The sequence below is a fragment of the Branchiostoma belcheri genome, unplaced genomic scaffold (genome assembly GCF_001625305.1).
Source record: "Branchiostoma belcheri isolate BF01 breed outbred unplaced genomic scaffold, Haploidv18h27 scaffold34, whole genome shotgun sequence".
Classification (NCBI taxonomy): domain Eukaryota; kingdom Metazoa; phylum Chordata; class Leptocardii; order Amphioxiformes; family Branchiostomatidae; genus Branchiostoma; species Branchiostoma belcheri.
The window spans coordinates 1,036,681-1,059,326 of NW_017803954.1; the positions used below are offsets into that span (position 1 = coordinate 1,036,681).

The 22,646-nt window shown below is 40.4% G+C and overlaps 4 protein-coding genes across 5 annotated transcripts in view; 2 read left to right on the forward strand and 2 right to left on the reverse strand.

Annotated features, from left to right (window-relative positions):
* Positions 1–937: 937 nt before the first annotated feature.
* On the reverse strand, positions 938–9,090 carry LOC109475550 (lysosomal aspartic protease-like). Its single transcript, XM_019776206.1, is given in 10 exon segments — positions 938–2,252; positions 3,533–3,631; positions 4,095–4,242; positions 4,556–4,678; positions 5,148–5,347; positions 5,545–5,663; positions 6,093–6,216; positions 6,410–6,437; positions 6,439–6,552; positions 8,894–9,090. Coding segments are annotated over 10 exon segments (1,167 nt in total). The 5' UTR covers positions 8,950–9,090; the 3' UTR covers positions 938–2,096.
* A 593-nt stretch (positions 9,091–9,683) lies between these two features.
* LOC109475416 (coiled-coil domain-containing protein 91-like) lies at positions 9,684–15,666 on the forward strand. The gene is made up of 13 exons (XM_019776019.1): positions 9,684–9,698; positions 9,932–10,076; positions 10,216–10,310; positions 10,627–11,034; positions 11,428–11,529; positions 11,688–11,765; positions 11,996–12,103; positions 12,593–12,685; positions 12,800–12,868; positions 13,127–13,213; positions 13,387–13,476; positions 13,862–13,975; positions 14,328–15,666. Exons 1-13 carry the CDS (start codon positions 9,684–9,686, stop codon positions 14,460–14,462), a joined length of 1,539 nt encoding a protein of 512 aa, XP_019631578.1. The 3' UTR covers positions 14,463–15,666.
* A 54-nt stretch (positions 15,667–15,720) lies between these two features.
* Positions 15,721–18,854, reverse strand: LOC109475552 (40S ribosomal protein S13). The gene is made up of 6 exons (XM_019776209.1): positions 18,778–18,854; positions 18,076–18,124; positions 17,554–17,632; positions 17,147–17,316; positions 16,094–16,194; positions 15,721–15,789 (listed from the first exon to the last, which is right to left on the reverse strand). Exons 1-6 carry the CDS (start codon positions 18,798–18,800, stop codon positions 15,756–15,758), a joined length of 456 nt encoding a protein of 151 aa, XP_019631768.1. The 5' UTR covers positions 18,801–18,854; the 3' UTR covers positions 15,721–15,755.
* A 1,444-nt stretch (positions 18,855–20,298) lies between these two features.
* LOC109475549 (fatty acyl-CoA reductase 1-like) overlaps positions 20,299–22,646 on the forward strand; it is a 12,269-nt gene continuing 9,921 nt past the window's right edge. Inside the window, exon 1 of one of the 2 annotated variants that reach the window (XM_019776204.1) lies at positions 20,299–20,455. The gene's annotated coding sequence lies outside the window, so the exon portion shown is untranslated. The remainder of the gene's footprint in view (positions 20,456–22,646) is intronic. The other variant, XM_019776205.1, reaches the window with a different exon arrangement.

A 22,646-nucleotide genomic window follows, 5' to 3' on the forward strand; every position in this document is an offset into this window, starting at 1 on the left:
AATATATTTGGAGTCTCTCGTATCACTGCCTGGTTTACTTGTAATTCATTAATCATGCAAATAATGTTTGACTAACATTACACCGGCATGAGAGACTGTAAAATGTACACTTTCACCACGTCCGTTAGTCCAGATAGGGCGAAGAGATGGACATGTAACCTCTTTAAAATTGAACGTAAGACTTCACATAAAAGTTTTATGTTTGACTACGGATACGCGGAGGGTGATTCGAGTCGCACTCAGATCGAGCTATGTAGTTGTTATGAACCTACAGGTGTAGATACGTGATTCTGCAGTAATCCCTAAGTCAGACAAAACGATGACTCAATCCTGTACCAAATAATAAACAGTGGTGTGGATTGTGCAGATTATAACACCTGTAACATCACCCGCCTACAGCTGCTTACACCACGTGTCAGTCCATTGCAGTTAGGCTGGCCACAATGTAGTTTTACAAATGTCAATGGCACATTTGGAAATACATGCAATGCCTATAGTATAAACCTTATCCTGACCGGGTGAACTGTGAAAAGTCATGTGTGGTAGAAAAAAATCATTCCTTTCTCATATTGACTGTGTGTGTGTGTGTGTTTGTGTATGTCCATGGATGCAGGTTCTGTAAACTTAGCTTTTGGGGCCGTGTAATGTATTTCAACTCACGAATTGCCCCACTGCCCATAACCAACATAAGATGTCTTGAATGGCTACTAAATGACCATCAGGACATGTACCCTATATGGCAAGAATGGTACAGTCTGTAATCTGTCAGGATGGAGGTGTCCTATGTTTAGTCAAGGGTCTCTGTAGAGGATATTGACTCTTCTGAAGTCTGTCTATCTGAGGTCTTCAATGTAGCCACCCATACTCCATACTCACACTTAACTATACACAGTCTACCTAAATTTACTGGATTTAAATAATGCAACACAAAACAGAATTCCTCAAACACCATAGATTTATTGAAGCTTTAAAACCAGGCACAAACTAAATATAGTGTGAAGTAGGACTTGAAATGAATATGCAGTGATCTAACAAGTCTGGAGTGATATAATAAGCCATGCATAGAGCACTTGACATAGTAGACTTTGATTTAAAATATTCCTTGTTTTCTGACATCCTTGACAATAACAATACAACATCTTTGTAAAAGAGAGTCCGTGTTACCTTAATCATGTTTCTGTGCAGAAATGATGTCTTTTTTCTGAGATGTCACATTACATTATTTCAATGGTATTTCTTATCACCTCTCACATAGATTTATTAAAACATTCCCAACCTTTCCTATAATCACCTTCATTCATAAACTTCATGCTAAGTCATCTGCTACGTTCATATGTATCTATGACATGTACTTCTTTTAATCCAAAGTAAACAAACAGTAACTGTTAAACTTCTCCCTGCTGCCCATTCCAATTACCAATACAAAGTAGGTGCCAAATGGCTGAAGGTTAAAAAACACTGCAGGAAAAGTATCTCCAAGACCTGTGTCCAAGTCAGCATTAAGGACAGTCATTTCCATTTCCCAGTATACTCAGTATACTGCAGGCAGTCCATGGTTAGTCACAGTGAAATTTCCCACAGGATTCTTTACTGAAAAGCTACTAGTGCCTACTACTATGAGAACAGTGAAATGTTCTCATGCTTGCATTGATGGCATTGCAAATACATTTACTGGTAAAAAAAAAGAACTATAATCTATAGACAGCAGTGAGTTAACAATGCAGAAAAATACTTCTGGATATTTCTGAGTATGAAATGTTTTCATGCACAATCATCAACAATAAATTGTTACACTCACTTGATACCAAATGCAGTATATAAAGTAAAAAGAGCAGATATTGTAACTTTAAAAAATCCACATAAGCTTCTCCCTACAGCAGCATTACATTTGTGAAAAATGCAGAATTACAGAGACATATATTTACTAAGAATACAAATTTTGGGTTGATTTCAAATCCTTAAGATCTTAAATGAAATGTAGACTACAGTTTTTGAGTCACATAGTGCCCATATTATTTTAAGCTGAAAGTCTTCATAAGTTACACTCTGTAACCTTTTGCCAGTAGTACTGGATGAACAAAACAACCACCGTACATTTATGTGGCTGTGGCAAAGCCCACCTTATTATTCCCCATGTCAAACTGAGTGTAAAACTTCCCGATGAACACATCTCCCAGGATCCACAGGGGGCCACTTGGGACGTTGATCCCCAGAAAACCACTCAGGCACACCGTCTGGCCACCCTGACTCACCTAGGGTACAGATAATTCAACAAACTTTCAAACAACACACAACACAGCTCCTTTATATTCTAAAGCTCCTCTGCTGTTCTACAATGTAGATAGCTACAAAATCCATATTAAGTACTGTGTAGTAAACGATACATTTCTCACCATGAGAGAGTAACACATGTAGAGTGAAAAGAAAGCAACTTCTGTATTTTTCTGTATGGATTGGATCTAATGACTGATCAAGTGGTTTGTAACGTTATATACTTATACATGTACTAGTACATATTAAACTTCCTTTTAAAATGTCACCAAGATATTTCTACTCCTTGAGCCTCCTCCCCCAAATGCATAAAGTTCAGTTTCAGTTCAATAAGAATCACAACAATTACCATCATACATGTACATTCTTGCTTTAAAATTACTGAAAAGGCTACTATCTAATAAGACAAAGATAAAATTGGAGCAAAAGTACAGACAAGTTAAAGACATTTTATCACACAGAAGGTCTATTACAACTCTGTGTTGCTACACCCTTGTGGTGTTACTGTGAGTGGTGGCAGCAAAGCCAACTCTGTTGTTGCCCATATCGAACAACGTGTAGTAAGGCCCAATGAACACGTCTCCCAGAATCCACAGGGGCCCGGCCGGCACGTCGATGCCCAGAAACCCGCTGACACAGACCGTCTGTCCCATGGTGGTCACCTGGGGTAGCATGATTGTGATGGTGATTGGCTATTGATTCTGATTGGTTCACATCATCAAGATTTGTCCTGCTGTGATTTGATACCTTTGTGTTTTGTTCTGTGATAAAGCTTGGTCTGAAGTTTTTCATCACAAACAGGACTTTATCAATGGTCAACTATGCTCTGCCAATGTCCAGTCCTTTTACATATTTTGAATCTTTGTTGATAGATGAAAAAATCAACGAATGACTGTTACGTAAATCAAAAAGGTCTAGAAATGCTTGAACTCTTCACAAAGATATCAAATCAGGTAATGGACGGCAGGAAGTTAACATAAGGTTGTCAGCAGAGACAACTCTGGCATGTTGTCAATCAGAGTTCTTATAGAATTTGAAAATTGTAAAAAAAACTGAGTCATCAAAATCACAAAGCAATTAAATACATTAACCCCTCATACTGCAATGAGCAGTGGTGACAGCCAATTGGACCAGAAAAACAAGCCTTTCAATCAGCCCTGAGAACATATTGAAAGCAGAGACTTCAACCCTGAACTTAACTCTTTTAAAACTCCATGGATATTTCTGACAGCCTGACTCCATGGAGGTAATGCTGACATACCTGTAGAACGTAGTCCTTGCCCTGCAGTTCAAAGGCCTTCCCAGCCAGCATGAAGGAGATGGGAGGGAGAGAGGAGACCTGACTGCAGTCCACCATGTACTGTGAGGAGTAAACACATTTTTATCATCAACAATTAGTCTTAATTGTGAGTTTGTATGTCAACATCTTTATGCATTTTCACACTGCCATCCAGCCAACAGACTACCAGGCCAACTTCCTGTTGGCTAGAAGCTAGCTTCTGGACCTAACTTCCTGTGTTTGACCTTTTGTGGTCTCTACTTAGGTAATTGCCCCACACATGTGATGTTGGTCAACAGTACAGTCAATGGTGTTGCATGTACCCTAAGTATCTGATTGTACTCTTGTCACACAAACAGGATTGTTCAATCAAATTTCATTTAAAGTAATGGTATGGCTATTGATCAATATTGCTTAATGACTATTGCTCATAATATTTTACATATTTTTCCATTTAGACTGATTTTTAAACACTTACACTGCATTCTATTAGACCCAATAACACTGTCAGACTAAAATTTAATACAACAGTTCCATGCCGTACCTCTCCACCAGGGATGGGGGTGGCTCCGATTTGTTTGTTGAGAGCTGCCACCTCGGACGTGGGCCCGGCGATGAGAGAGGTCCCTGTGTCGGCGATGGCAGCACAGCCTCCCTTACAGAAGTCAGACGCCTTCCCACTGATCATGATCCTGAGCAACACAAACAGGTTCTCATGTTAGCTGTCTGTTATGTTTAATCCTTGACTTGAGTAATCCCCATCAGTTCAGAAAAAGTGAAAATTGATGCCTGTTCAAAAATTGAACATTTCTAGTGTTGGAGGATAAGGTTTACATATCCTATACCGATACATAGACATTCTAAGATTCAAATGCTTGATATTCATTTATATATGTTCGATACTAAAAAATAGATTGATAAAAGTAAGAATTAATTAATTATGCATGATATCAATTTGAAATTTTAATGAATAGGAGATCCCACAAGGCCCCTCCCCATGCCTACCCGTCCATCTTGAACTGCCAGTATCCAGGCTTGGTGACGTCCAGGAAGGTGAAGTCTCCGCTGTAGTACTTTGGGTCAGTCCCACCCAACAACAGCTCACCACCTGTAGCACCCGAGGCATCCCTGCAGGGCATGGGGGAAATTCATCACTCCACTGAATAGTTGGTTTTGTTAGCGTTTAAAAATTTGCTAAAGAAAATCATGCATTGATATTGTGTGATTTCCATGCATATTCAGACATTTTTTCTGCAACATTAGTAGATATGGGCAGGTTGTTTGTCACCGTGAGAGGAGGGGTTCTTGATCACCACCCTCATGTCAGAGTACTTTCAGTAGCCTAAATCTTGTAGCCCTGTCTTTTGAACAATATATATTTGTACAGGAACCAGCTACAAATAGTAACCAAAATATTCATTTTATAGCTATAACAATACTTCATCATTGTTTGGTTGCTGTTCATTTTTTTTACATGCACATAAATTTTGCGATACTGACAATCTTGATAAAAATTTTAACAATCAAAGCATTATCATTCTACTGAACAACACAGTGACACAGTATCAGATCATGCTGAAATGCAAAACATTCCCACCTGTTCAGGTAGAAAGAGAAGACTGGTTTGTCAACCAGTTTCTGTTGGACCATGTTGTAGAAGGGTGGCACGACACCGTCCACTGAGATGGTGTCATACCCCATCCCCAGGATACCGTCAAACTTGGCCGCAACAAACGTTATACCAGGCTGGGTCACGGCCTCCGCAAATGTCTGCTTCTGAACTTTCAGGCCTCCGATCTGTGGTAGTGTTATTATTTGGTGAGGCGTGGAGATATTTCATAAAATGTGAATCTTAGGACAAGAAAATAACATTGTTACAAAACCAAGGAACCTAAATTTGTGAAAAGTCTTTCAGACAACTATGAACTAAAGAAGGATACTCTGAGCATGAACAATGTTGTCCATGTTCTGAGGAAAAAATATCTTCTACTCACCGTGACTGTATCCTCACTCAGAAAGCCGGTCAGACTGCCAGACCCGTAGCGAATGGCGAAGTCAGTGCCGTTCTTCATGTAGGTGCTGGACTGGGTGCTGTCATACTTGTTGTGGAGCACTGTGGGGGAAATGACAAGATCCTGACCCATCATGAGAAAACTCTAACCCAAGATGACAAATGTAGAATGTTTATTACAGATAGCCTGTACCCCAACCCAACTACAAGTGTGACTCGTCTTTACATTCTATCATGTAAGAATTTTACTAAATCTATATGTATGTGCAGACTATGTGTAAACTTGCCTATTGTGGACAGCTGCTTTGTCATTACCTGGATGTCTAAACATCAACGACGTAGCTGCTTCTTTTCTTTTAAGAAGATATTGAGAGGTTCATATTCCTGCAGACCTGTACTGTAGAGTTGGTCAAGATATAACATACCACCATAGTAGTACATGTACGTTTCATGTATATTTATGTGCAAACATTATGGTACTATGATCTCTAAACACAGTGTGCCCTTCCACTTGTAACAGCCCATACTTACAGCAGGCGATGTCAGACAGTTTACACTTCTTGGACGGCACCCACAGGTTGGAGGAGCCGGTGTCAAACACTACCTGGAAGCTCTGGGGAGGAGTACCGATGGAGATTGGGCCATAGTACTGTGCCTGTGTGGGGAGGGGGGCAGTCATTCTATCAATGTGTATAAGTACAACAGAGCCCTGTATACTGCTAGCATCCAAAGTAATCTGTAATCTGTACATAGCACATAACATGTCATTTTTTCTGATTTGACAAGCTGCTATCTGCTCTTTCAGGAACAGTAAGAATCAAAAAGTACATTCCTATCCCCAAACTTACATCCAAGTAGTTGGTGAGTGGCTCGGGGGGCATCCTTAATGTTGTAGTACTTCCCACTGTAGTCTTTGTCCAGGATTTGGTCGTACGTAATGCCGACATCTGCCAGCTGACGACGGACAGTTTTCACCTTGGTCAGCGGGACTCTGTAGATGTAAAAGCAGTTTGCTTATCATATTCATAATACATGTGCAAGGTGACACAATTAGTCCAAAAAGGTAAAAAAGGAAAACTGCTACAGCTTTCAAGCTATTCACACATCAGCTGGGGTGCTATAAAAAGGGCGGTTATACAGGCTCTGAATGTCTGATAGAGATTCTTATATCAATTGTCAACTTGATAAGTTCTCAGTGCTAAGACATCGTCCAAATGACATAAGAAAATATACTGGACCAACTCCTGGATTATCTCACATGACACCTTGAGTCAGGTTTTGTCCCTTAAGCACCATAATAATACATTTTTTGGGACATCCCTGCTGGGTACATTGGAATGAAAAAACAGGACACCAGCGGGCAATCTGTGCCAGTTAATCATTGCTTCTGCTAAACTTTGTTACCATCCATATCTTAAACCCATAAACAAATTCAAACACCAGTGACCTGATAGTGCTATTCTTACCCCATTTGCCATACTCAACAAACTCCAAAGATCACTAGACATCATCCAAATATCAGAAGATGTACTGGACTTTGAAACAGTCCCTGCAACTTAACAAAGTGATATCTCCACGCTACTTAACAAAATCGATAAGATGGAACATTCTATTTCAACAAAGGGGTGTGCAGGATGTAACTTAAAGGTGTTTTTCTAATGTGTAGTGTAGCCTTGGACAGTCCCGCCCCCAATGTTTGTTCATGTTGTTTATACACTTATACCAAACTATTTGACCTTGCCTGAAAAGGTCTCACGTGGTTACCACGAGGGAGGAGTGGCAGTGTTAACACCCGCTGAACCCGCCTGGCTCTTATGCTTGTGCCTTGAATACATTTGTGATTTAATCATGCCTTACGATGATTTAGATGTTTACATTGGTTACTGAGGGCTGATGGTGTGAACTGTCCACCAAACACTGCTACCCAGGCAATGCCTTGGTATTGGGTGTTGGCAGACATGGTAACCTGACTGGTCACTCATCTCTTCAAAATACAACCAACAGCAAGGAGGAACTAACATTCCTCTCTCACATATTCCATTTTATCAATGACCATGCCTCCAACAGAAGCCTCTGGAAACTACAGCTGCCATGCAAGCCTGCAGATGATTGATTGATTGACTTTGAAGATTTGGGAACAGGAAGATTATTGCATATTTTTTCAATGGGTACTAAGCTGCTTAGCAAATACTTGCTTTTAATATTTGGGAACAGGCAGATATCAATAACAGCCTGTTATTAAAATCTGAAAAATTGCTGATTCTGCAAACTTGTAGAACACCAGAGAGGGTCCCGCCCCTTTTCACTGTCAGCAATGTCAGCAGGAGAGTCACATGACCCCACCAGATCAAATTTCATTTGTTCAAGGTCTCTCAGTACATGGATGGTACAGTTTGGTACCAGTGTTCATTGGTTCCCACTGATTGGTTCCACTGAGAATCGAACCTGCAACCTTTATGAACAGGAACAAGAACTTCTTTTAGTTTTATTTCCACCAGGCTAGCTTACATTACAAAGCGATCTTATCAGTTGCATCTAAGTTCTGCACGCAACACAAAATTTAGAAAAATGCCTCAGTGTCCAGCGAGGCAATGGGAGTAGACACCATGACCTCATATTTTCTGGCAGTGGCTGGTGACCGTGAGTCATATTCCCCCAGGGGAAAACAAAGTTTACATTCCTCACTCAGGTCATGTGATGGGGTGGGTAGGGTGGAACATGTGGTCTTACACAGGGATGGCCAGATAACAAAGATGATGTATAGGTGCTGTGCATGCAGACTTGCATATGTAGTATATGTGGTGATACATTTTAAAGACACTCTTAAAGGAGTTCAAAATATCTGCAGCATTTCTACCTTGTTCACAAATACTACTCCTTTATTTGTGTGTATCATTTCATTTCGAAACGATAAAGGACTATATAAAGTATAATTTTTGACACCGAGTTTGAATGCATACAAATCCAGCTTCCACAAAATTACACATTTTCACTGTCTGATTTAATAACGTTAACAAAATACATCAGGAACAGGAAGAGGTTTCTGATAGCCGCAGGCAAAATTTACCTTGATTTAGTACTGAGATAGTAGGACTTACTATCACTTTCTACTGTAGAAAGTGCGTCCTGCTTTATAACAACAGTAAACAACCGCTAACTGGAAATCAGCGTCAATATACAGAATATGATATAGTCTATCAACCGACTAATACACTCGGGTGCACAAAATTTGGGTCCCGAACAAACGAACAAAGCGTCTTCATGCAAATGTGAATCTGTGATCAACAAATTATGACCAAGGTGACGCATGATCGAAAATCATGATTTCTCACCTGTGCAAGGCGCTCGCGAGGGCCACAAGGGCCAACAGGACAGCCAGGACCTTCATCGTGCCGGGACTCTGTGCTCAGGTACAACACTGATCAAGAACAGGGCGAGAACAGGGCGAGAACAGGACGGGTTGTTCTGGACAGGACGGCGAAGCGATGTCCCTGGTGAGTCACACCTGCAGCTGAGTATCATGTGATGTAAGGTGAAAGGTCAAATTTGGCATAGACCATTCTTTTTGTAGGGGTAAATGATACTAAAACGTGGCATCCCATTGTCCTATGGGATGCCATGAATATTGACCAATACTACTAACTAGTTACTTCCGTTTCACATTAGAGAGATCAAACTCTACCTGCTTTAGGACCCAACAAAATGAAGCAAATCAGCCAAACATATGAAGAACTGCCCCTGAAATTACAGGGGACGTCTACCGATTTGAAGAGGAATTGCATCATGGCCCAGCGAAAAGACGCTTGCGGTGCCAACACGGAAGTGGTTGGCAGAGGTAGGCTGCACCAAAGGGACAGAAACATTCACGCGTGCGAGCCGGAATTGGAGTGTCATGGCGGACTGGCCTAGCCAAGATCCTCAGGTACGAGACTAGTGCATTTATTTTGCTATAAATAACTGAGAAGCACAGAAAGGAAGCGATGTTCACCTGAAGAAGGGGCGTGGCCAGGAACCCCCCTCCCCACCTCCGCACGGCGTGTGGCAGAACCATGTCCTTATCCTTATCATTTCCCATTGTTTAAGGAGAGACTGAAAAAATAAGATCTACTACCTCATCTCGAAATGTCTCTGCCTCAGGTAAATATGCAGAATGAACACGTAAGTTATGAATAATATGAAGACATCAGAGTCTTTTCTACCTTCAGGACTATTTTCTTTGGTTTTGTTATCAAGTCTTTGAGCTCAAAATCAAGATGTTCTGTTACACCAAGAAGGTTTGAAAAGGGCCCCTGGTAGAGTATGTGAAGATCATGTTGCATTCCTGGGAATGGCCTTATGACCAGTGAATGAATATTGCTGTTTTACTCCAGGCGACTGCAGCTGCAGCAGGTGATGATGACTGGGGGGATGACTTTGGGGGGTTTGAAGCTGCTGAACCGATCCAGCCAGCCATGGCACAACCTGTACAGCAGGGCATCACAGCAACGCCCTCTATATGGGCACAACTCAGCACAGGTATCTATTGCCTCCCTAGCCCAGCAGTGAACATATGTACAGTTTAATACTGGTTATCAATTTCAAATTTATTTGAGGCACATCTGGACCTCAGAAATATATCATTAGGCAGATTTATGAGACAGTTTATTTCTTCTAGGTGCAGTTCCACCGGTGTCCCCTGGTGGTGTAACCACTGATGCAGCTCAGGGTGTGCCATTCCATGATGGGGGTAGTCAAACACCTGAAAGTCAGGTATCATATGTTTCCTGAATTGTGCATGATTCCTATATTTCAAGCGCATTATATATTCTATATAATGTCCTTGCATATTTTCAATGAGTGCATTGTGCTACCCTTTACAATACTGTATTCTGTTACATGTAGTCAAATGAAGTGATGGTAAAGACAGAGACCAGCATAAGTCTGAAAATAATTAAATATTTGTTCTTTTCATTGTTAAATGTATGTCATATTTTAGCAGCATCATTGTTAGATGGCATAATGTACCTAGGCCAGAGAAGCAAGGGGCCTGGCCTAAGCTGGACTTTTTTTTCCTTTTTCCACTCAGAGGTCAAGAACTATATCAGGCACTTCACAAGCTTCATCAGAGGCAGAGCCCAGTGCAACAGCCAATCAGATACCTTTCCCCACCGACTTCAGCCAACTAGATGCACCTGCTGAAGTTACACCAGCCAATAAGGCTGTGCCACAAGCTGCTGCTAGCCAATCAGGCATTGAGACAGCACAGCCCAACCAAGTGTCAGTAGACTCAGGGGTTAACCAATCAAATGAAAGTATCCCTACTTCAACCAATGAGAGCTCAGCAACACCTGACCAAAGCCAACAGGAAGATGCAGTCACCCCAGAGCCTGTCTCCATGGCAATGCTGGAAGAAAACAAGGAATTAAAAGATCAAGTGCAAAAGCTACATGACAATCTGTCCATAGCAGAGAAAGAAAAAGTTGCAATACAACAGGCAAGTATGAATTATTTTATTTTGTATGTGTATATATATATTTCCTGTTAGAACTGAATATCGAACATAAAATTTCAGATATGAAATCCAGCAAAATTGAAATACAGTATATGACAAAAACTTGAAAGTGAAGCAACCAGGTTTTTGCAGTGTACCCTGATTCCCCAAACTGTGGCTATTCACGATAACGCAACGATGTAGAACTGGAGCAGTATTAACAAAAGATGAGGAATATTTTCGATTTGGACTGATCCATATTTGTCATTATTTTTTCAACAATAATGAAATCTCTAGCACCTGGTGCCTACAGTCATTGTCTGATAGCTTGAAACAGTATTCTGAGCCTCTTGATGCTGACACATCTGGATCATTCTTTATATCATCCATATTTAGGACCTTGAAGATTTGTTACAGAAACAGCAGGCTGTTGAACAGCAGCTGTCAGACCAGACATTACTGTCAGAACAGCAGAAGGAAAAGTACCAACAGCTGCAGGTACATGTATTTGTTTTTGGTGTCTTCCAGTGGTTGTTTGATTTCATCAATGACATATTGTCCTACATCTGTACAGGTTTTCTGGGTTTTTTTTGTACTGCCTGACTGCTATTCTATAATTCTTTTGAACATTTTCTAATTTTCTAAAAATTTTCAAGGAAAAACATTTGGAAGAGCTGGCAGATATCAGGAAGGCAGGACATGAGGCTTTGGCAGTTATTGTTGAAGAGTACAAGGTTTGTTTGCCATTTCACTTTGGGTTAAATTGTGGTACAGGACTTTTTGACTTTGTCATGTTTTTCATTTTGTGTAAACTATAAAGTACTGCGGATCAATACCAAGCTTGACTAATTATGTAATAATTCCCATGACTATGGTTGTACAGCAATTTGAGAGAAATAAGATTTCTCTACCCATGAAAAGTTGTCTCCAAGTGTACAGCCTCATGTTCCCTGTCTGTCTGCAGGAGCTGTGTAAGACTGCAGTGCTGCAGCAGCAGGAACTGTGTGAGAAACAGCTGCAGACATCCCTCGCTAAGGAGACCGAGAGATGTGAGGAACTCTTACAGAAACAGGTGGGGCCAAAACTAGCACAGGTCCAACTCAGATTTGAGGTTTATATCGAGTCAGTATCTTTAATATTACATTAAAGGAGGACTAAAATCAGGAGGATTTATTTTCCAATTGATAAATTCTGATAATTTATCAAAGAATACATAATCAGCCGACTTTTTGTAAAGTTCAACGAGCGAGTACTTTATCATATGATCATATAGTACATTGTGTAGTAAAATAACACCCTCCTCCGGACTTTTAAGACCTATTGACCAGTATACAAGCTATGAAATACATATAATGAAATACACTCTGGACAAGCATGCATCTGAGAAATTTCAGATTTAAAAACATAGTTTGATCAATGGGTGATAAAAGGACAGAGAGAAGAAGGTAGGAAAAGGAAAATACAGAGAGCAAAACATTGTCCTCTAAACATTAGAAAGGAAATGAAAAGTTGACTTATTATTTGCAAGAGTGAACTGTGACTGACAGTAACTGCCCCCTAGCATGATCGTCTGGTACAACAGTTAGAAGAGGAGCGAGCACAGACAGAGGAGAAAGTCCAGGCAGCAATCAAACAGCAGCAACAGAAGGACCAGGTGAAGGCTCAGACATGCTATCAACATTTTTGATATTTGAATACTTTAAGTACTTCATGGACATTTCAGAACTGTTGATTATGCTTGATTATATTCTAATTGTCATCCTTCCAGGAGGAGCTTGAAAAGGTGTTAGCTCAAGAAAGAGAAAAGAGTCAACAGGCCATACAGGAGGCAGTAAAGGTAATGTACTGTACCAGTAAATAAAATAAGCTCCCTATAAGCTCACCAGGATAGTGAGTGAGAGTGATTTATGTATGGTGATAAAAGAGTGATACTAGTATTCATTTGTATTATAGAATGATGTTTGGAAACCTTTCCTGTGAGATTTAATTTTCATGGTACAATGTATTAGAATTGCTATAACGTTTGGCCAGACTCGGTAACACAAGGAACTTGAAGGGTTTCACAGTTTTCATTTTACTTAACATATTTCCCCAGGTTGAGCAGGCAGCGGGGAGAGAGGCCCTACAGGCAGCCCTCCAGGAGGAGAGGGAGAAAACTAGAGACCTGCTGCAGGAACAGAGGGTCAGGAACAGACAAAGATGAAACTGTATCAGTATTTAAATTACATGTAGTATTACAGTATTTAATTGTAACTGGCATACTGTATACAAGCTTGGCATGCAACAAAAAAAACTTGAACAGGTAGATGTAAAACAATGACAAGAGCTCATCTAAGTTGTTGCCATCCTTACCAGGTGGAACTACAGGGACTGGTTGAGCAGGAGAGGGACAGGGGCAGGCAGGCTGTGGAGGACGCAGTCAGGGAGGAGAGGAAAAGGGCAAAGGTTCAGTACTATATCCATTGATACAGGAGATCAACTCTATCTGGTTGACATTGCAGCATATGCTTGAAAGCAATGTTCAAGAATTTGTACATGTCATTGGAGAAAGAAGGACATTTTGTGCTCCAATACACTAAGGAGGTCCTTGAATACACTTTGTGTAGTGTAAAGTGTTGGTTGGGGAGTATTTAAAACATGGTAATTGTTCAACACAAACAATTTCAGTCAGATTAGTAGGGTTAAACATTCTCTATAGTTGCTGAAGTCTGCATTAGTTGTTATCTATAGAAGCCAGAAGGTACATGTACTGTATGTCCAAATGCTTGACTCAACTAGATACTGTCACAGTTTCCCTTGATTATTGCTGAGGCTGTGTTTGTTTGGGCAGGATTTGGCAGCAGCTGTTGTTGAGGAGGAGAGACAGCGTGGCCGGGAGGCTGTGAGCCGGGCTGTAGAACAGGCACAGCAGGAGATGAAATCGTACAGCATAGACCAGAAAAAGGTACATCATGCACAAACTTTACTTTTCAAAATGCACTTTGATGTCCTGGTTTCATACCATGTTTGTTCATGTTTGTACGTGTATTATAGAAAACGAAGTTCACAGTGTTTCATTTATCCATTTATATGTTTGAATCATTAATTATCAACACCTTGATCGTCAACTCTGAAAGAGCCCTGGAATAAAAACTACCAACCAATTTTGTCTAGATCTACTATTGCAACCTTACACATCAAGCATGGGTAGTTATACATAACAATGTGGAAGACTTCACTCACTGTAACAATTGTACTTTCCTAAGGCTTTTAGATGGGACAGGGCTTTTTATGCTAAGGTTTTCTCATCTCTGCAGGCTGACCAGGCTGTGCGTCAACGCTCGCTGGCGGGGGTTGAACTGTTTCTGTCGGGCGCCTTACAGCAAATCAGAACTCTGATGGACAACGGACCAACTAGAGAGAACACCACCGAGGAACAAGATTCAACATAGCAAGATTCTCTGTCAATTATAGTCATACATATCAAAAGTTTCATTTTCCAATAGCTGCATATTGTGTACCGGTGGATGTGGAATTCCAGATCTTTCAGGTTAAATACAGTATGTAGAATGTATCAATGCCTTTCATGTTGAAGTTTTACAGTCCTGAGCTTTACAAGATGTATAATTATAGATGAAATATATTTGCACAAGAATATATCTTAATAATCTATTATTATAATGTTGGCATCCATAATGGTATTGGTTGTCTTTAGTTTGCTTGTCAAATTGAGATGATAATGTCAGACTTGCATCATAGCACTACTATATTCAATGTGCCTTCAAGGATCACTCTTGTGTGTTGCTTTATCTTACAGATAGACATAAATAGAATGACTCAGATTCAGAGCATTGTACTCACTCCATTGTAGTACCGGTAGTTGCAAGCAACTGGAAATATACAAAGCTCATTCATATGGACGCATTTTCAGCTTTACTTTAATGGTTGAATTATATAAAATCGTTTTTCAAGCTTGAGATGTTACCGTAGTTGATTCTGTAACACTACACATTCAATATGAATCCTGTACATATTGATCAGAAAACCAAACAGATATTAGTCGCCTCTTGCTTTGATCTTTCAAGGAACAATCAGATTATCAGTCATCTCTTTGCCGCCACTACCGTTTCCTTCTGTTCGACGCGGAGTAACTTGGGAAGGAATGGAGCAAATCTTCTGCATGCCCAGATAGTCATTAATGACACTGTGTATAGTTCCTTGACTAACTCCAAACTGTGCACGTATTGCCTCTATAGACACATGGTCCTCATTCAGAAAACCATGTATTTTCTGAACTCCATCATTCTGACCTTACTGTCTCCCACACCGCTCATCATCTCTCACCTCCTTGAACTTCTTGTGCTGTCGATACACAGATGCTTGACTTCTGCAGTTTGGTCCACATGATGTCTGGATCATTTCATAACTTTTTGTCTGGTTCTTTCCCAGTTAAACTCAAAACTTTATCGCATGGCACACTTCCGATGTGTGGTCACGTCCTGACTGCATTGTGCAAGCTGGTCATGACAACCAGCACTTAGTACGGTGTGTTCAATGTGCTGTTAAAGCAGTCTACTTCAACTTAGAATAATAAACTTGAGCTCAATACATGTACATGTCAAAGATTCAGTCAGAATAAACATAACCGCACACACACGCACACGTGACACACGAAAAATGAACTTGAAGCAGAAGTGAGGCTGTTTTTTCCCTTTTTATTTCAGGATATTTCTAGGAATGAGTGTTTACGCTACCAGGGCCGAGGCAGTGGATGACTCACTGAAAAACAGAAGTAAAAATCTGTCAGTTAAGAACAGCATAACATACAAAAATTGTTATCTAAACTAGGGTAGTTTAGACAGAAAGCTGATCAAACATTTCTACTGCAAAGAAACAAAGCATGTAAAATTGTAAGCTACTAATTTTCCACGTCTTACTACATGTACAAATAACCATGACTATGTAGTAACAGTTCAAACAAACTAGGCCTTCGTAAGTTCTAGCATGTCTTCATGCCTAATATCACACAATTATTTCTTTACCGACAGTCCTACAAAAACTAGGAAAAATGTGCAGCACTTACTACTTCCAGTTAGGTGGCAGCACCAGCTTGGTCTTGTAGTAGCGTGCCAACCGGTGGATACGGCTCTCCACAAGGATAAGGCGGAACTTGGCGTCTTTGTCCTGGTCATAAAGATATGTAATATGTAGTAATCAGAAATGACGCCTTTCTTACTACAAGCACTCAAAATAATCCTAACAGCACATAGAAATCATAGCAGTACACATACTGTGTATTTAGGCCAGTACATTTAACACAATTTAGTTCATTCTATTTCTACACATAATGTATCAGCATCCACTATTACAGCCCATGCCTGTCATAATCCAAAGCATATTCTATCAGAACAGGACAGATGTTGTGTCAAACAAACAAATATGCCTCTTTTCTTGGGGAAACTTCAGTAAGTGATGTAGTGATGTTGAAAAAAGGCCGGAGGTACTACAACAACCAAGGCCCAACCAAACACCACCGCAACCCTTCCTCTTCCTCCTTGCATTCACACTATCACATTGGAGGGTGGTAGCATGCCAAAAAAGGAGGGCTCCATGCAACACTCATGCCACGATGCTCATCATAATTTTCAGTGGGCCGGATGCAAGAAATGATCCTAACACACTGTGACAAATTTATCTGTCTGATCATCCTCTGGTCTTCTGACAATTCAATACCACATGGACCTACTATTGCTCTTGCACATGATACTGCAAAACTACATGCCATGCAAACAAGTGACAGTCTGACAAGCATGCGTGGTGAGATGCAAGTATCTTGTGAGTTGTATCAACTTCAACAAGACAACTTCAAAATTGACCAATAGAAGTGCACTGGCGACTGGATATGTTCCAAAAAACAATAATTTAAATTGTATTTTAAACTTTTTTGCAATGGAACACATGGACACAAAGACGTAAAAAAAGTTCTTAAAAAGTCTAGTCTATAGCTCTATCTGATGTTTCTACGTCCTTCTGTCTACTTTCCTTACTGGAGACAGTTGCTAGTGAATGGTACTACGTTTTTAATGATAAGTTTTGCGATTAAAATCTAAAAGTTCCCATTGACCCCACGGCCCACCTTCCTGTTCCTCTCCAGATGTTTGCGGATGGACACGGCCTTCTTGATGAGGAAGTACAGGTCCTCGGGGAGGTCGGGTGCCAGGCCCTTGGACTTCAGGATACGCAGGATCTTGTTTCCCGTCACAAACCTGACCTGAGCCACTCCATGGGAATCACGGAGGATCACACCTGGGAAGGGACAACAATCAGGATCAAGGTGTGGCTACATACATGATTGTTGCAAAAATGTAAATCCTGAAACTTTCACAGTTTTGTGGTGACCTTTGCACAGAGAATTCATAACACTGACTGTGAATACATCTTCCTTGTAATTTGGGTTAGTTCTGAATTCTCTGTAAAGGGTGTATACCACTTGAACAGGGTGTAACAAGTGAAGAGTGTGTAAGAAGTGACAAGTGTTGTTACCTATCTGTGAGGGTGTGAGGCCCTTCTTGGCCAGCTTGTAGATCTGGTCTTTCACATCGTCTGCAGACAGCTTCAGCCACTGGAAGAAACATGCAGGAACACATGAACACAGCTCTGGGGATCCATAGTTTCTCCATATCATTCCTGCTGTCCATTTGCATCATCATGTACAATGACTTGACTGTACTGAACAAGGTAATATTGAGGTTCTAAGGTAACTTTTTTGTCTCTGTATCCACTATACTATTCTAGATATTTCCTGCAAACCAAGTTTCTAATGTTTAGTCCTATTTTTTGAAAATCAACTTTCTGATTGTAGTGTTATTCCAAAGGCAATGCCATTGGTAGGAAAATCACAACTACCCTTGAAATTGACATAGTAACTTTTTCCAGACCAAGACGTATATTACTGACTACAATTGTGCAGTATGTTGCATACAATATTCATACTAATCATAGATTAGTAAAAGCAGTGACTTGTTGAGTGCACTACTGACTAGTGCTGATTTGGTTCATGCTTACCGTGGGCACACTGCGGCGGTACGGGAGGGCTGAGGAGGAAATACCCTTTCTGTGGAAAGAAATGCACATACACTTTTGAAATGTACTTTTAATAGGGTACTATTAACTTCAGTTATGCTGAAACTTATGCATACTTGGGGGGGGGGCTGTAATGTTTTACCTTTTCTATGATGTTTAGTTTGTGTATTGAAGATGGGGTGCCTGTGTCAGGTTTCCTTATCACTACACTGGTTACAGCAGTGAAACAAATCATAAATTATGACTATGTGTTTATATCAACCAAAAATTACATATTTTTTGATGTGGACAAAATTATATTATCAAGAATATCATGCAAATAATTTACATGAAGGTAACAATTTGGTTAACACTGCCATATTGTGCTCTTCATTTGGTGAAAATTTGGTTCAATGAAATGGCTGTCTTGACATTCGCTTCAAACAGTGTAAGTACTACGTGTTAGAAACTGGGTTTGGGCTGGTCTGGGCGAAGAAACAGACATAGCCGGCCGCAAGATGGCACATGGCGAAATTTGCCATAGGTATGACGATAACATAACTGTCCAAAACAGCCATATTCTCCACATCTTACGACCTAACTACGCCTCAATGACTTCTTGAAATATTTAAGATACAAAAGAACGTATATTTAGGCTCCTGTTGATGTTTTAATGACCAGATAAAGGCAACATTTCTGGCTTACCCGGGCGCGTGCATACGACCCATGATGGCGGCTGGTAGAAGAGAGGACGTCACGTGGTCAGAATTTCCCACCGTGCTTTTCGGTCAGCCTGAGCACGACCTCGTGCGGAATAAATGCAAAGTGCATCACAGAGATGGTCAGTCAATCAAGATCAATCAAAAGTTTTCAAAACCATGAAAAGGCTACCCTGTGTTTACACTAGCTCTAGGCCGGGAGTAATTGGCGGGGGGCAACCTAATAGGAGCGCGATTTAACTCAGGCTAATGAAAATAGCCTCTACCGGGCACCGCGGATTGCTGGAAAAATACATGTAGGGCCATGTAGTAGAAATTGGCCGAAATAAAGGGATAGTATATACTAGTATACCAGAGAAGACCCGTGGGTCTCAAATTGGATCTTCTATGGCCCTGGATCTTCTCTGGTATACTATCCCTTTATTTCGGCCAATTTCTACTATTTTTCCAGCGGCCCGCGGTGCCTGGTAGAGACTACTAGTAAATGAAAAGGCCACACCAATTTTGCAGGAAATGGATTGAGTGGGTAGGCGATCTGAAAATCGATATTGTATCGGTATTGATCTGAAAATGTAGCAGGCATCTTCTGTTAGCTCATATAATATATAAGGTTATTAGACTTTCTTCAACAATCGAATCAGAAAAAAATATAAATCGGTAGTTCCGAAAGAATGCGAAAGAAACTTAATTGACTTTAAGTCTAAATTTCCAGACAATTAAGGCCACAGCAAGTAAATTTTATGGATGACATCCTACACAGACTCAAAATCTAATGCGATAGGGCGAAAACAATCAAGGCATGCAAAAAAACAAGCTTAAGATTCCTACATCTTCAAAATTTGATATCATAAACCTTGTTAAACAAGAATATTGTGCTAAGTTTACTGCCAATTATTACGACATCCGTTTGTCACTGAAAAATAAATGTTTTCAGTCATTGTACAAACGGTTTTGATTCAGGGAACATCACATATAAAAGGAATGAAATGCATCGCTGCATCAAATTTAAAATAAGAGACAAAACAATAAATCAGAGCCTTGTCTTGTCTCCTCTCTTCATATTTATCTGCCATCCACGTTTCAGCCAGGCAACAGGCATCTTTGCCCATTTTTTGGCACGCTGACCACTTTCGGAAGACAACAAAATTTCTTGTTTTCTATATTTACAAAATCAGGCGAAAATTGATGTGCGCGCTGATGTCACCCATATACCATAAAAATTAAGTTACTTGCTGTGGTCTAATCCCTAATGCGTTCACCCCCAAATTCTAGATCTTCGGATGTCCGTCTATATAGAAACTTACAATGTTACATAATCTGATTTACCTTTTATTTCTACATTGGTAAAAATATTTGATAGCCAAATCCCAAAATGTGTTCTTCATTGACTCAACTTCGAGAGACTGAAAAGATTCCATTCTCGTCAAGCTCAGGTGCAGTTGAAATATTTTCCGCCAGGTGCGCTTTTCCGCTTTATCGACTTTCACCCATCGAACGTTTGAGCGGACCAATCACTGCGCACGAAGGGATCACGTGATCAGTCTGTCTCCTCTACAATCGAGGCGCAGAGCGACTGTAACATGCAACTGGTCAGCATTTCTCCTATATTTTGTATCATTTCAAAACTTTTACAACAAGACAGACAAGTACACAGAAACAATAAGGTAAGCGGGATTTCATGTTGTCTACAGCTGTGAAAATCAAGTTTTTTAGTGTGGAATTTTTGACATAGTTGTCTGGCGGATAAGTTGACTCACCGGTAGGTAATACCGCGCGGTGGTCTGTAACCGGCTAGGTTATATAATTTGGCCAGAACACGACCCTTGACCGCAAAGTATTTGCCTTAAAGTATTATCTGATCAGGTTTATTTTGTGGCGTACTGTGTGTGTTTTAGTGGCGAGACAGCAGTACCCGGGGATTGACCCGGGAAGATCTGGACCTGTGCTCGTAAGGCACGCCCCCCTCCCACTGCACCCACATGGCCTGTATAATCGACAGGGCGTGGCTATATAAATTATTTTATGTTCGCCATGTGATCTTCTTTTGCGCCAATTTTGCTTATTGTCTTCTATAATTTATTGCACTTGCACAGTCCAGATCGATTTGAATTGTGCTGTCAACCACTCTTGCTTCTTCTAAACATTTTATATTGAACACATAAATTATTTATTCAATTTTATTGTGGTATATCATGTAAACTTTAGGCTAGGAATAATACAAAATGGAATTCATTAATAATAAAACCATGAGGATAAAACAGAACTTATCTTACATTCCTAACAATGATACATTCTTTTTACTTTCAAGGAAACTTCTGTATAGACTTCGGGATGGGTTGCTAGTTATTGTTCAGTGGAAGGAGGTTACTAGTATTACCAGAATTATGATATACCAGAACAGCTTGATTTTGAATTTAACGTTACCTGACCTGCAAAGATCCGAGAGCCTCTGCAATCAGAACCTAGTAGGAGGGCCTGCATGCCCTTTTTCGTTAACCGTTATGGGCTATTTTAATTCACCGTTAATCGTTGCCGGCCCACTCTAATTCAACGTTAAGCGTTATCGGTATATTCATCGTGAAGCGTTATTGGTCGTTTTAATTCAACGTAAAACGTTATTTGTCATCCTAAATTCAGCGTTAAGCGTTAAAGAATAATTCTTCGTTACGCCCAAAGTGCTGGAAAAGGCGTCATTGAAGGTTTGAAAATCCAAAATTTCCCGGGAGAGAATGCCCCCGGACCCCCCTACATTGGCGCTCGACTCGCTTGATATCTTGAGTAAAAATATGAAAGCATTAGAAAGACCGCGTACCGACAAACACTCTCAACACCATAATTTGCCTCTCAAAATGCGGGAAATTGTGTTTTTGAAGGCTTAAAAATCCTAAATCCCCCGGACCCCTCAGATTGCCAGCACCTTCGGCCGCTCCTCTCTCAAAATCCATCGGTAAAGACTGGGCGAACGGGCAAAAGTCAAGCTGGGTAGAGCCCTGGCCGACTCGGACTCCCCTTTATTTGTGGACGCACTCCGGGAACAGGGCAGGTGGGAAACACAGGGAACACATACCTTTAATGGGTGCTTCATTACATGTAAGGTATACGTAATTTTGTCAGTGATCACCTTTTCTCACAAAGCGAGGATACCAAGTCCAGTGCAGCTCGAAAAAGAAGCCTATCAATTTACCGTTAAGCGTTGTCAACCGTCCTGAATTTACCGTTAAGCGTTATCGGCCCTGCTGAATTTACCGTTAACCGTTGCCAGGACCCCCCCATGCAGACCCTCTAGTAGGCAGGTAGCTCCTAAAGTAATGCCCATTTTCCTCAAAGTTTATGGTAAGAAAGAATCCTGTAGCCGGGCTCAAAACTCATTTCAATAAATACAGGATTTGCCTGTCAATACCGGTAGCCATTGCCAAATTAATTTGTACAGTAATAACGCATGAGACACATTTTTTTGACATCACATAATAAACCCATGACAGTGGCAGTTATGGAAAAGGCACACTTGGCATGAATGGTTGTTTACTGAATAATTACCAGCCCAGGTAATCTAACTACGAAAATCCCCTGTCCCCTACAAAGTTCTATAGCAAAATCTAGTCCCCACAAACATAAATGAAGTAACATTATTTCAAGCTCTGAGTAGTCATGACTCTAAATGCAAGTTGCACAGTTCAAAGTTACTAGAGTAGAGAATGATGTAATATAGTACCATGTAATAGGCAAGACTCAGTCATTTTGATTTTCAAGTGAAAATATTTTGGTCCTTAGTACATAACGTACAAATCTTTATCTAATTTTGATGTATTTGACGTAACTTTTTAGGGTGATTTTTTTTGTGTGTCTGCAGATGGT

Excerpts from the sequence above, each read along its gene's own strand:
- LOC109475416 (XM_019776019.1), top strand. Across the intron at positions 12,104-12,592 it reads AGGAACTCTTACAGAAACAG|CATGATCGTCTGGTACAACA; the intron begins GTGGGGCCAAAA and ends ACTGCCCCCTAG. Across the intron at positions 13,477-13,861 it reads AGGAGAGGAAAAGGGCAAAG|GATTTGGCAGCAGCTGTTGT; the intron begins GTTCAGTACTAT and ends TTGTTTGGGCAG.
- LOC109475552 (XM_019776209.1), bottom strand. The coding sequence starts at position 18,800 with ATGGGTCGTATGCACGCGCCCGG. Across the intron at positions 16,195-17,146 it reads ATCTGGAGAGGAACAGGAAG|GACAAAGACGCCAAGTTCCG; the intron begins GTGGGCCGTGGG and ends CTTTATGACCAG. Across the intron at positions 15,790-16,093 it reads CTGCCACCTAACTGGAAGTA|TGAGTCATCCACTGCCTCGG; the intron begins GTAAGTGCTGCA and ends TCTGTTTTTCAG.